This window comes from Lepidochelys olivacea (genome assembly GCF_965140295.1).
Source record: "Lepidochelys olivacea isolate rLepOli2 genome assembly, chromosome: 10".
NCBI lineage: Eukaryota > Metazoa > Chordata > Testudines > Cheloniidae > Lepidochelys > Lepidochelys olivacea.
Genome location: NC_140420.1, coordinates 39,054,930 through 39,067,936, shown reverse-complemented (window position 1 = coordinate 39,067,936; position 13,007 = coordinate 39,054,930). Strand labels below are relative to the sequence as shown.

At 47.6% G+C, this 13,007-nt stretch overlaps 1 protein-coding gene across 3 annotated transcripts; it reads right to left on the bottom strand.

Moving 5' to 3' along the window:
- Positions 1 to 1,310: 1,310 nt before the first annotated feature.
- NUBP2 (NUBP iron-sulfur cluster assembly factor 2, cytosolic) lies at positions 1,311 to 12,765 on the bottom strand. 3 transcript variants are annotated; one of them, XM_084642139.1, is made up of 8 exons: positions 12,656 to 12,672; positions 8,739 to 8,808; positions 6,852 to 6,970; positions 5,382 to 5,580; positions 4,031 to 4,185; positions 3,617 to 3,727; positions 3,051 to 3,120; positions 1,311 to 2,330 (listed from the first exon to the last, which is right to left on the bottom strand). In XM_084642139.1, the coding sequence occupies exons 4-8, from the start codon at positions 5,533 to 5,535 to the stop codon at positions 2,185 to 2,187; spliced, it is 636 nt and encodes a 211-aa protein (XP_084498265.1). In that variant the 5' UTR covers positions 5,536 to 5,580; positions 6,852 to 6,970; positions 8,739 to 8,808; positions 12,656 to 12,672; the 3' UTR covers positions 1,311 to 2,184. The 3 variants fall into 3 exon arrangements, with proteins under 3 accessions (XP_084498265.1, XP_084498263.1, XP_084498264.1); XM_084642137.1 differs by lacking the exon at positions 8,739 to 8,808 and having other exon boundaries at positions 12,656 to 12,765; XM_084642138.1 differs by lacking the exons at positions 3,617 to 3,727; positions 8,739 to 8,808 and having other exon boundaries at positions 12,656 to 12,765.
- Positions 12,766 to 13,007: the final 242 nt, after the last annotated feature.

Here is a 13,007-nt window from a genome sequence, read left to right as displayed (position 1 = left end):
AGAATGAATCTTGCTTAAACCATGTAAAAAAAAAAAACAAAAAAAACTTTTAGCTCCTGTTATAATAGACATCAAATCTCTTTCTATCCCTCGCTTACATTTAAGTTTTCAAGTGTTTTCCTGCAAATTACCGCAGTCTGGCTTTTTTGCCCACCCTATCCCACCCGCAAAGTACATTTTGGCAGCACTATTTTGCCCTATTATGGCAGTGGATCCTGTGGGACCCCAGTCCTGCTGCAAGGCTCTGATTCACACCCTAGCTTTTCCCGAACTAAATGTTTGTGTAGACAAGCCCCGAGATACAATCTCGGACAGTCACCAGCATTTGACAGCAACTTCCTCACCCGCCCCCTTGGAATCTTACTTACTCTAAATATCCTCAAGGGGACATACTTATCATGGAAATCCATCCACCGATGCTCAGTATACGCCTCAATGCAATCCATTTCCTGTGACCCTTTACTTCCTTCTTCTCATCAGAGCAATTATCACCCCTGCTGTGTGTGGGGCGGGGAATGGCTCCCTTCAGAGCCCCTCAATACCAATTTGATTGGATGTCACAAAGGAAAGCTTTCAGAGTAACAGCCGTGTTAGTCTGTATTCGCAAAAAGAAAAGGAGTACTTGTGGCACCTTAGAGACTAACCAATTTATTAGAGCATAAGCTTTCGTGAGCTACAGCTCACGAAAGCTTATGCTCTAATAAATTGGTTAGTCTCTAAGGTGCCACAAGTACTCCTTTTCTTTTTACAAAGGAAAGCCAATCAGCAAGGCACATCAGAGCTTACTGTCTGCCTTTGCAGCACTTCTAGTGAGAAGGCAAGCTGGGATCAATGATATGAGTTCCACATCTGCATACCCATCATCTCGCTCCCAGGAGCACTACAATGGGTAGTCACCAGCCTCTGGAACATCCATCATGAAGGGGAGAGGAGGATGCTGTTCAGAGATTCTGTGGAGGCAGTGACTCAGGACCTCCCTTGCACTTAGACCAACGACTGTTTTGATCGGGTAGCCCAGATGCATCTTGAGACTAGGACAGAAGTGATGCTAGACTTGATTTAGAGAGGACCATCTTCTCTAGCCATAAAGGCCAATGTAGCACTTCCTTAATCTTAAAACAAAACAAAAACACAAACAAAACACACAAAACAAACAAAACGGCCAGCAGAGCAGAACCATTATTTGCCACCAAATACAGACAGGGTGTAGGAAGGAAACTAGAATTCAGTTGGGGGGGCGGGGGGAGGGGAAGAGGACAAACCCCCCACCACCGCCACACATACACAAACAAAATGCAATGAGACATTCAGATGGTAAGAAAACATTATTTAATGTCTGTAGCCTTTACAAATATTCCTGAGCCCTGACACCTTTCAGGGAGCCAAAAGATTGTGTGTTCCTTAAGTAAGTGATAAGACACAGACTCAGTAAACAGACTTCAGAGCTCCTGTAGAGACTTGATGTCATCACACATGCCTTCATAGGCATATTCTGTACCAAATACTTGTGGCTTCAGAGTGAAATGGCTCGGCTAGGATCTAGGGTCAGAGGGTCTGGCATGAAGCTGACAGCAGTCACTGTGAACTAGGAAGTACCATGTGTGCAGCACTACAGAAGCAATTGGGGGGAAGGTAGCAGCAGCAGGAGTCGGGGGGTGGAGATTGCTGGTGCTATTCTGTTCAATAAGGGAAGGATTTCCTGTCCTGGATCACTACCAGTATTTGCCGCAAAGACCAATGGCCACACACAATTTACAGAGCCAAGAATACTGCAGAAATGAGCAGCAGCACCACAGCCTGGAAGTGGCCATCTTCACAGTGTACTAACTTTGCAGGACTTCATGGGCAGATGAAACATTCTCTGTGTGGCTAGAAAAAGCTGCACCACCTGTGCCCCCATAGACCATTCCAGGATGGCCATAGTGCTCATCTATTCAGAAGGCAAATGGTGTTGCAAATGTACACGCCCCCTTAGAGAGCAATGGTAAGCTCTAGCAAGGTCTCTTCAAGGCTTTAGTAGTGATAGTGTCACTTCCCTTTCCCAGATCTCTGCAAACTGGTACCAATGACACCCTCTCCCCCACAAAATGTTTTAAAATAGCTTTGACATTCCCCATCGGCTTGGTCCACGGCTGACAGTGCTGCAAAGAGGCGGCCAACGCGAGTCCAGCCTTAGAAACACACTCAGGAGCCCTCAGGGGATGTCCTGTCCAAGATCTGCTGGGCGATGTGAGCAAGGGCAGGGAAGGCAGAACTCTTGGGAAACTCCTGGATGAAATCTCTGCCTTCCTCCAAGCTCTGGGTGAGCTGGGGATCAAGGGGAACACACCCTGTGTGGGAGGGCAAAGGGAGAAAGTGACCATGAGACCATTGGGACGAGTTACAGAGATGAGAGTACACACATGCAAGTCAGAGATACAGAAAGGTGGGAGTGAGACACCCACATCAACCAAAGGAGAGGCAGAATAAGACAAGACAAACAGGACTGAGCATTATTAACCTCCTTACTGCTCACCAGCAAGACTACATTCTAGATGTGCAGCACCATACCAGACATTTTCTTGGTAGAAAGGAGCTATAAGTGCTTCTAGCACCACAATCAGCAGAGATTTACCCTGGCATCACTGTCGAGACTATTGCTCCTTGATTAGGGGGAGGAATAAATAATTAAGGAGGTTTAAATAAATTCCTCATTTCCCTCATAGGAGCTCCGCTGGACTCTCAGTGGTGCTGCCTGTATTTGCCGTTACCTGACAGCAGGCAACTAGGATCACTCCAAATCTCCCATCATATGCAAAGCCGGACTGGACTGCCAGGTTCTCTGCCGGCCAGACACACAATAACCACATCCCTTTGGCAGCTCTATGCTCCTCTCCCAAACTAGGTTCTCTTCAGACCTCAAGGGGAGATTCCCCTGCTTAGCTTGCAGTTTGGTTTCTGGACCCCATTCCATGCTCCTTGTGGCACTGTGTTCTCACCACTCACCAACCATTTGCTCTTCTGATCTACCCCTCCCCCGAGGGAGGGTTCTGCATTCAAAAGACACTCACCTAGGAATGGGACTCCGGCATGCCTGGCCAGCTCTTCACCGCCCCCTTTGGAAAAGAGGTTTGTGCACTCCTGGAAGAGCAGAAGAAACAGCATTTAGTCACCAGGAACTTCCCAGAGCAGCAGTTCTGCAGACGGCTGGGCATCAAAGATGGCCAACATGACTGTTTATCTGGATACATTTAATGCAGAGAATGATACAGTTATCTGAGTAAGCAATGCTCATTTGCCTGGGGCAGCTGCTGATTCCCCCCCTGACTTCATGCACTTCCTCAAAGACATTCTTACCCCCCATCACCCACTAGGAAGACAAAAGAGCAGCCTCTCCTGAACCTACCCCAACAGCCAGCCAATGAAGGAGGGCAGGGTCCACAAAGCAGTACAGTCAGCCGCTTGCCTCCAGAGACCTACCACATTACCTTTGTGGCATTCCCTGGTCTCTCCAATGGACCACAGTCAAGCAAAGTCAATTTAAACCCCAGGCCTCAAGCAGAACAATGTAGCAGATTGCCTAGCATACCCTTGAGGCAGGAGGTGCTCAGCCGTGGGTCAGTTTTAAAGGGCTCACCAAACAGTGCGGGCAGACGAAACCACTCATGTTCTCTACAATCCCGATCACTCGCAATCCTGTCTTCTTACAGAATGTCAGCTCTCGTCTGACATCCCCTATAGACACCGCCTGTGGGCACAGAGTCATGGGGTATCAGTGATAAAGGGACAGCAAAATCAAAGAGGTGCATGTCCATCTTTCTGCCCATTCATCCAGTGCTGCCAATCCTTGAGTTTAGGTCAGGCTACACAGAGACAGGTTGGAGGGATGAAGGGAGTAGAAATGCAGAACTAATAGCCATAGAGAGACACTGACATTCATACAGGGTCATGTAAACACAAACCTAAAGGCATAATGGGGTCAATAAAATATTAGTTTGGTGTGACCCCAAGGCAGGGTGTGGAAACATCTACCCCAGCAAGCATCATATACCTGTGGCGTCGTGACCAGGACTGCCCCGAGGGGCTTGTATTGGCGAAGGGATTCCACCGTGGAGATGTGCTCATCCGAGGTCCCCGGAGGTGTATCCACAATAAGGAAGTCAAGTTCTCCCCAGGTCACATCGGAGATAAATTGCTTTATCAAAGCTGCCAAAACAAAACGGAGGAAAATCTTTGCTTTCAGCAGAGGTGTGGTCTGTAATCTCAACAGTGTGGTAGCAGCAGTTGTTAGATATCAGATCACCACATTGTGTGAACAAATAGGTTCAAAAGAATAAGACTTAAGTAGGAAGAGAAGCCCTCTATCAACAGAAGCAGTGCCATCTTCCCTCAGGGTCTCTATCCTGCCCTACAGGGAGTGCATCTACAGGGCGTGGCAAGAGGGTAGTTCAGTCTCCAAGACCATGGAGATTCTGTTCTGTGCCAACAACAGTGATCATTATAGAGGCCTGTCCAGAGAGCACAGGACAGATCTAACAGCTCATTCCCCAGAGCTGGTTTACACTACCTAGTTAGATCGACATAAGGCAGCTTATGTCGATCTAATTATCACACTACAGCCATGCTCCTGCAGATGTAAGTCCCATTATACCGGCCTAATAGCTTCACCTCCACAAGAGGCATAAGGCTTATGTTAATGTAGTTAGGGCAATGCAGTGTCTGTGTAGACACTGCATCCCTTACCTCAGCTGTCTTGTCAATTTCACGGCAGGAGCCATGCTCCTGGCTGGGAGTTGAGATATGAAGCCCAGGGCGGCTTCAGGCGCCGATCCCAGCTGGGAGTCAGGGCAAGAAGCCGGGGGGAAGGGGAGCTTCAGATGATGACCAGCCTAGATTGAAAGAGGTCAAAGGCTACCTACACCTAGTCTGCCATCCAGCCCTAGTTCACCTGCTCAAACATTGCAGTCTGTAGTCCTTGCTATCCATGCCTAAGCACAAGGGGATAATGAGCAATATGCAAGACAAGACCAGCCTGTAAGTAAGGCAAGCATGTGTTTCAACGAGCTTCATCTTTGCAGGAGGTGCCCTTGCTGTAGGGCAGTGGTCCCCAAACTGTGGGGCAACCCACACCCCTCGAGGGGGGCATGGAGCCCCATTCCACCTCCAGCCACAGCTCCACTCTGCTCCGTCCCCAGCCCAGCTCTGGCCCCGGATGCAGCTGCCCCCAGGCCGCTCCTCCTCTTGCCTCAGCTTTCTCCTCGTTTCCCCCCAGCTCTGCTTCAGCCTGAGCTCCTTCTCTGAGGATGGAAGCCTTGGCTGTGCAGTAATGGCGAGGGGTGCAACAGGAGAAGTTTGGGCACCACTGCTGTAGGGTCACTACCAAGAGTAAAAGCCGTGTGTACCGTTTTTCTTGGGTCCTCTCCAAACCACAGCATCGTCTGGCTTCTCCAGCAAGAAGCCAATCGACATGAGAGAGATGCTTTTGTCCTGGTCGACGAAGACAGGCACCCAGCCACTGTCACACTGGTGCACACTCTTGCCCTGGACTTTGAGCATTTGAGGGATGCTGGGGCCACATAGGTCCACATCCAGGATCCCCACCTGCCAGTAAATATGTGGAACCATTCAGACAATCCCTTAAACTAAGGCAGTACAGAGGGCCACTACAGTGGCAAAACATAACTCTTCACTGATTTCTACAGCCCAGATCTTAAGGAAAGGATGGCTTAGAATCCTACACATCAGATTTGAAATACACAGGAACCACATGTTCAAATCCCAGATGAGTTCACACAACCTTTCCCCTTTCCAAGGGAGATCAGTGTGTTGTCATTGAACTTCCTGGACAGAGATCTTTCAAATGAGACCTTAAAAACCATGGCCCATCTGCTCTGCAGGACTTTAAAGAGCCTTTGGGACATTTTGTTTGCCCTGTGTCCTCAGCCACAATTCCCCACTGCCGTTATGTTGGGTGGCTGACCCTCCCTCCCCGCAAGAGGCCACATTTTAGTGGGTGTGGGTGTGTGTGAAGTGCTTTGAGAGCCTTCACCACAATGTAAATTGTAAACATTCATATAGCTCATGTTCTGCTTATATGCACAGGAGGGCCCCTCCCTCTTCCAAATCTTTCTCTCTGCCTTTCCATAAGTAAGCCCAATGTCCTCTCAGACCCCTAGAAACCTTTAGAGGGATTTTGCCTCCCCTTTCTTTTCCCTACTCATACTTATGCCCTATAAATCGGCATTGCCCACACAACAGCTGCCATGAAGCAGGTCAGGCAAGACAACAAGAGGCCTTGGAGAGCAATGACAGCAAAGATCAAGGACTCAACCTTCATGGTCTCCATCCACACAGCAAGTGAGTATCCCAGTAGCTTTTTAGAGCATAGTATATCAAAGCCTGCCAAGCCCAAAGAAGACATTACTTAGGAAAGGGAGGCAACATGGCCTAGCAACTCCATTGAGGTCCAGGTGTCAAGGAACCTGCGTTCTACTCCCGGTTCTTCCACTGTCTCACTGTGTGACTTTAGACAAGTCACTTCCCCACTCGGTGCCTATTTTCCCATTAGCATAATGCAGACAATTATAATGAACAAGCTTTGCACAGCGCTTTCATCATGTTTTGCACATATATAGCATCTTTAATAGAGGACCTTAAAGCTGGACTTTGCAGCTTTTTTTTGTCAAATAAATGCAGAAAAATCTGAAATCTTATAGTAAAAATAACTTTTGCTCAACCTCAGCAGGATCTTAATGACTAGATAAACATCTTGTAGCATTTTTGCTAATACCTAGATTATGAACGTACAACCCCAGACTAGAATCTTGGGGAAGGAGAATACACTCATAACTGCCACATGGTAGCTTGCTCACCTTCTTCCCAGCATGCCGTAAAGCCAGAGCCAGCTCGGTGGAGATGGTGCTTTTTCCCACGCCTCCTTTTCCTGAGAGCACCAGAAGGATGTGTCCAACTCCAGCCAGGTTACCTCTCTCTGTGAAGGACAACGGAACAACGCTGAGGCATCCCTGCACCTCTACACAGCATCATGCTGCTCTGAGGATGTATGAATAGCAATGCCATAGGCAGCCAGCTGAGTGATTCCTCACATTTCACAGCTAGGACATCATTCCCACTAAAGGAGTTATCACCATGTAAACTACAGAAAAGACATTTTGGCTAAGGTGTTGCAAAATGTTTAAAAACAGTGGGGCAACCTGAGTCAAAATGTGATGGTGGATTTTGAGTAGACAATTATCCACTAGGAACAGGGCTGTGACTCATCAGCTCAACATACAGCCAGTGGGTGGTAAGGACTTTGGTTCTGATTCAGCAAAGTACTTAAACTGACCTCAGTGGGACTTAAGCACATGCTTAAATGCTCTGGGCCAGACTGCAATTTGGGACCTAGTGAAACGCTCTGGGCCTTCCCTTTCCTCAGCCATCCAGTCCCCTAGGAGTTTCCTGCTTTCTGTGCTGTGTAGATCTTGTTTTTATGGATGTGTCAGTGTCTTGTTTTAAATTTTCTTTGGTTTGCTTGCTGCACTGTCAGTGTTTGCTCTGGTCTAAGCAACCTCTGTTTATGACTCATACACAGTGTGCTTTCAGTCCCCAGGGAAGGGGTGTGAACACATTCTTCTGAGAGTCTTTAAATGGAGTACAGCTAGAGGGCCTCAAGGGGTACTGGCAGAGGCAGAAAATCTGAAATTTGTGATCTAAAGATCCATCTAGAGACAAGAACTACACAGCTCTGAAAGCAAGAAAAATTCAAAATGGAGATAAAGCCCCAGCAAACCTGCATTAACACACTCATTTCACCACTGTAATGACACTAGAGGAAATTACACCTTTGAACCATCCCAAGAACGAAGTTCTGTATTGAGTCACAGCACAGATAAGTGGCAGTGCAAGATTCCTCATCAATGGAATTCAACCTTGACCCAAGGGGACCAGCTCTATACATGAGAGGAGGAGGAGGATGGGTATTGTTACAGGTTTCTGGAGCTCAGGGCAAATGACGCTGCCTCTTGGCAAATTAGGGACCTTGGTTAGTTTCACATGCTATAACTCACATGCTATATTTGGTAGAGGGCTGGAACTTGCTGTACCTCCAGGACCAAAGATCACTGACAATTTTAAGGACCAATGTCTCATGAACCACATGAAACAAAGCTTATACACCACAGGTTTCCAATAAATCCATCTTTCCAAAGGCAGATCTCTGGGATCTTGTGTTCCAGCAAAGGCCTTTACTGTTAAAAATCAAATCTGGATTGTTATGTGGGAGTGGGGAAAAGAAGCAAGGGAGCAATGAGAGTAACCTGATTTTACAGCAAGAATGTCACCTAATTTTGTTTTAGGTATGTTTTGTTATGGATTGTTACTTTAAGTGTTTCATAAACAAAGTAATATCAGCACCTCTGCCGCGATTTGCAAATTTGGCACAGCTTCCTGAAGATTTTTTCTAAGGCCCTAATTATAGGTAAAATATCTCCATGAATCTTTACATTATCTGTACTTCTGCACTAGTGGGACCAGGTGTCCAATGGAGAACTCCCTCACCTGACTCACAGGTAACAGAGGACTATTTGAATTCCAATGGCTCCTAACACTCCTGAATGATCAGTAACACATTCTGGAAACCCTAAGGACTCAGACATAAAGGTAAACACAATCCTCAGTAAGTCCAGGAAAAAACAGAAATAGTTAACATGAATCATCAAGGAATTTCCTAAAGCTTCACATATCAAAGTGGGGTGTACCTCAGACTGGTTCTGTTCGCTGAACCTGAACCATCAGAAGCAGCACTTGAGAGGAAGATGTGATCTCTTGCTTCAGAGGGGTTTTCCAGTGTTTCAGGAAATATAAAATAGCAATCAAGGAAGAGGAAGACTTCATTTTACTGAAGAACAAGCTGAGTGAGAAAAACAGACTTCATCTTGAGATGGAGCCTGCTTTGATCATGGGAGAAGTAATCAGGAATTCAAAGGTAACTCATAGCACAGATCTCTGCTTTTTTTCTCCTTTGTAATGAAAGGAAGAAATTGCAAGATGTTTCCATAGGTGTTTAATATCTAACATCCTTTTATGTAGGTTCTCTCTCTCTCCCCCCCATAATTTTTAAAACCTCTTTGGTTGTATACAGATGAATTGTCTATTGTCATATAGTTGGGGAGCATATTAGATGGCATTTTCAAGGTTAGGATTGTTATTATTCTCTCAAAGGGGCCAAGGACTAGAGAAAGCAGCAAGTTCCAAAGGCTAGATCCACAAAAGGACATAGCTTTAGGTACTTAAAATGGCAGCTAACATGTGGGGGGACTCAGAGATCCTCAAACCCTCTATTCAGCTGCTGTCTAACCGCATAGGTGCCTACATCCCTCCTGGTGGATGCACACAAAACCACTGCAGTCCTGACACCGCCAAGCTGCTCGGTGCCCTAGGTCATGCTTAAGCCCTGTCAAGGCTGATTCCCCACTCTGGCATGTGGAGTGCAGAAGTGGGGGCCCGCAAGGATTCTAAAAATTAATACTGGCCACTCCAGGCTTGTATTAAACTCCGATGGTTACAGCTTTTCTCTGACCTTGGATGGGTAGACGCTACCATCACCCAAGTGCAGAAACCCCCTTTTGAGAACCCAGAAAGGTGCACTTGAGAATTCCTTCCCTCTGGGGAAGAGCTGAGAAAGAAAAAACAAAGAAAATCAGCTGTTGCCACCAGCTAATTAAACAGCATGTGCACAAATCTCTTAGGACACAAAAGTCCTAATCCTGTTCTTAAAAAAGGTAATTTTATTAAAAACAAAAAGAAAGAAAATACATCTGGAATTTAGGCTAATGCTAGATTTAAAAAGAGCAAATATAATAATTAAGTATCAAGAATGGTTTCCTTGAGGTCCAGCTTAATGGTTACAAGCAAAACAAAAGCATCTGGGTGTTAGCACAGAGAAGTGGAAGCCATAAAGAAATAAAAGAGATAAACCTAATTGTGTCTTCCTAGACATTTCCTGATCTACTTACATATCTGAGGTTTCAAATGAGTAATTTCTAGGTATGATTTAATGATTTTTCATACCTGGTGCAAGCTCTTACAGCATAGTCCAGCCCTGTCCCTGCTCTCTGGGAGCATAACCACAGACAGACAAAACGGGAGTCTTGTTTCAATTTTAAGAAGTTCTAACCTTCCCATTGGCTCTTTTGGCTAGGTGCCCACTCACTTCCTTTTACCTATGCATGCAGTCAGACTTTTTAACCTTTTACAGGTAAAACAAATAGAGAACTGCTACCAACAGGGATTTTATAGCTAACTGGCTGTCTGTAAAAGGAATCTACCCCTGCCCCTTCATTTATCACAAGTCCCAGTGGAATTCACAAGCTAGGTGCCCCTTCCCTCCCATCTCAATTGCAGGGCCTGATCCAACAGGTGTTCTCTGAAGCCCTCACACAAGAGACAGCTGGGTGGCATGCAGGAGAATGCCCAATAACCCAGTGGTCAGAGCTCTCACCTGGGAAATAGCAAGGACCTGAATCGGGATCACTCATAGTCCAGGAAAGTGCCCATCCCCATGTGATGGGGTGTTCTGGGGCAGGTCTCCCACAGCCACTCCTGTTGGAACTGGACCACTTTGTATGAATAATTAACTATTCATTAGACCAGAAAAAGATTGATTCTACAGCCTAGTGGTTAGGTCACTCACCCAGGATGTGGGAGCCCCAAATGCCATTTCCTGCTCCAATGAACATTTAATCATTTATACAACCAGAGAGATTGAGAGAGACCCACCCCAAAACATCCAATAGCATGGGGGTCAATCCTCCTCAGGGATGGATGCCCAAATCAGGCAGAGCAGGGATTTGAAAATGGGTCCCTCACCTTCCGAGTGCCCTAACCTCTGGGCTATTGTTTATAATGGGGTGACCATCAGTCTCCATCTCTCATGCATGCACACCTGAGCAAAACAGAGACAGATGGCTGACCTGGTTTAAAGCTTATCTATATTTGAAATGTTGCAGCAACACAGCCGTAATGCTATATTGTAGACATTACCTACACTGACGAAAGGGGTTCTCCCATCAGCGTATGTAATCCACCTCCTTTCTAGATACACAATCCAGCATATATAAATCTATTTCTTCCATCGACCTGTCTACATGGGGATTTAGGCTAGTTTAACTAGGTCACTCAGGAATGGGGATTTTTGACACCCCTTGTCGACATAACTGGGTCCATCTAATTTTCTAGTGTAGACCAGCCCTTAGGTGCCTAAGTCCAGGAGCAGGATGACAGCTGTGAATCCCAAGCGGAGATCTGTGCCTCCCTCTGGACCAGAGTAGGTACCTATTGATGTTTTGTTTACATCCCACCCCTTTGCTTGGCATTTTTGATTGGCTAATTTATTCAGCTTCAAGCTTAGCATACTAAGCCCCATTCTGTCAGTCCTATTCTTAGATGCCTAACTCTCCCCATGCCTGGGCACCTAACTCTGGGATGAGGATTCCACTGGGTAATAGGACACCTAAAGGTTAGGTGCTGCAATGCTCAGTGTTGCAACATCTAAGCCCTTTTGTGGATTTAGTCCCAAGTTGCTGGTCATAGGAGAAGAGAAAACGTAGCAGGAGTCGGACTGAGTTAGGTTACTAATAGTGTGTCACGCCACAAATTCTTGGCAGTTTCATCAGTTTCTGCAAAGTCCATGTGGTAGGGTTGAGAAAGATAGCCTCCTTGCACATGGGAACTGGTGCTGTGCTGTTTTAGGTACTGTCTACACTACAAAAAAAACACCTACTGTATAACTGTCCCCAAGATACAGTTAGGCACAATCTGCTCTGAAAGGCTGTGTTTTCACTGTGCTGGGATTTTGTACCAAGTTGTAGACAATGAGTAAAGGAACTATTCATAGTTCTCAGCACATCAGTGATCCCGGTCTTTGTTTTACATTCTCCGTGCAATAGTAGATGCAGTTCACTGTCCTAGTCCTCATCTTTAAACCTCACGTCAGAGTGGGGAGTACAGAGGAATCCCTCTCCCAGAGTGCTACGGTCAATCGGGAGAAGAGAGCAGGCCAAAGCCAGGTCTCAGCATCCTCGGCGCAGCCCCCAGCCGCCGAGCACCACAGTACCGAGCCAGAAAGAGCACGTGTGGTCTTTATACCTAGGCCTTCCCTCTGCAGAAGCAGACACACACTGGCCAAAGGATGACATGTCCTTGCTGTCACGGGGAAGCGGAGGGGGAGCGATGGACCCCGGCTGGGAGCCACCCCCAGTCCCAGCGCAGCCAAAGCCCCGCCCCACCCATGGCTGGCGGAGCAGAGCACAACAGGCCTGGTCAGCAGCGGCTCCGAGTCACGCATATGGCCGCTGGGTGCCACAGAAACACGGTCCAAGCAGCCGCTGTACAGCGACACCCCCCGCCTTAGCGGGCGGCTCCCCCCGCCTTAGCGGGCGGCTCCCGGGAGGCCATCGCTCCCCGTGCATAGCGTCGGGCAGGGACCGGGGGAGGAGGCCCATCGTGAGCGGCTGAGCCTCGCAGTCCCCACGGCTCGGGGCTTTCCCAGCCTCGTGGGGCTCCGTCCCAGCACAGCTAGGCAGGGGAGTCAGGAGAGGCCGCTGCGGGAGCCCTCGCTACAACCCCCCGCAGAACGGCCCCGCTCCTTCTGCCCCTCCAGCTCCCCACTACTCACCCCCGACTACCTCCATGCTGCTTCAAGCAGTGCTCCTGCACTTCCGAGTGCCCCGAGACCACGCGCCGAGGAGCGCCACCACCAATGAGAAACCGAGCTCTGGCTGTAATCCCGCCCCGTGAACTAATATTGGCCCCAACCTGACCTTGCTGACTGACGTTCCTCTCAGCCAATGGCCTCTGCGTTTCTGTTACGTGATCACGCTCTAAGCGCCTCAATGTCTGAGTTAGAAACTTTTCTCCAATGGTGCAGCCCTCTGAGGACTGACAGCCCATTTGACCAATGGTATCAGAATTTAGTGATTTTATCCCCGCCCTCTGATTTGTGAGCGAGGGGAGCACGGTCCAACTGA

What these genes read in the sequence shown, in the direction of transcription:
- NUBP2 (XM_084642137.1), bottom strand. An exon ending in TACGGCATGCTGGGAAGAAG is followed by an intron (nt 5,581 to 6,851) that starts GTGAGCAAGCTA and finishes ATTTACTGGCAG; the next exon opens with GTGGGGATCCTGGATGTGGA. An exon ending in TGCCGGAGTCCCATTCCTAG is followed by an intron (nt 2,331 to 3,050) that starts GTGAGTGTCTTT and finishes CCTCCCACACAG; the next exon opens with GGTGTGTTCCCCTTGATCCC.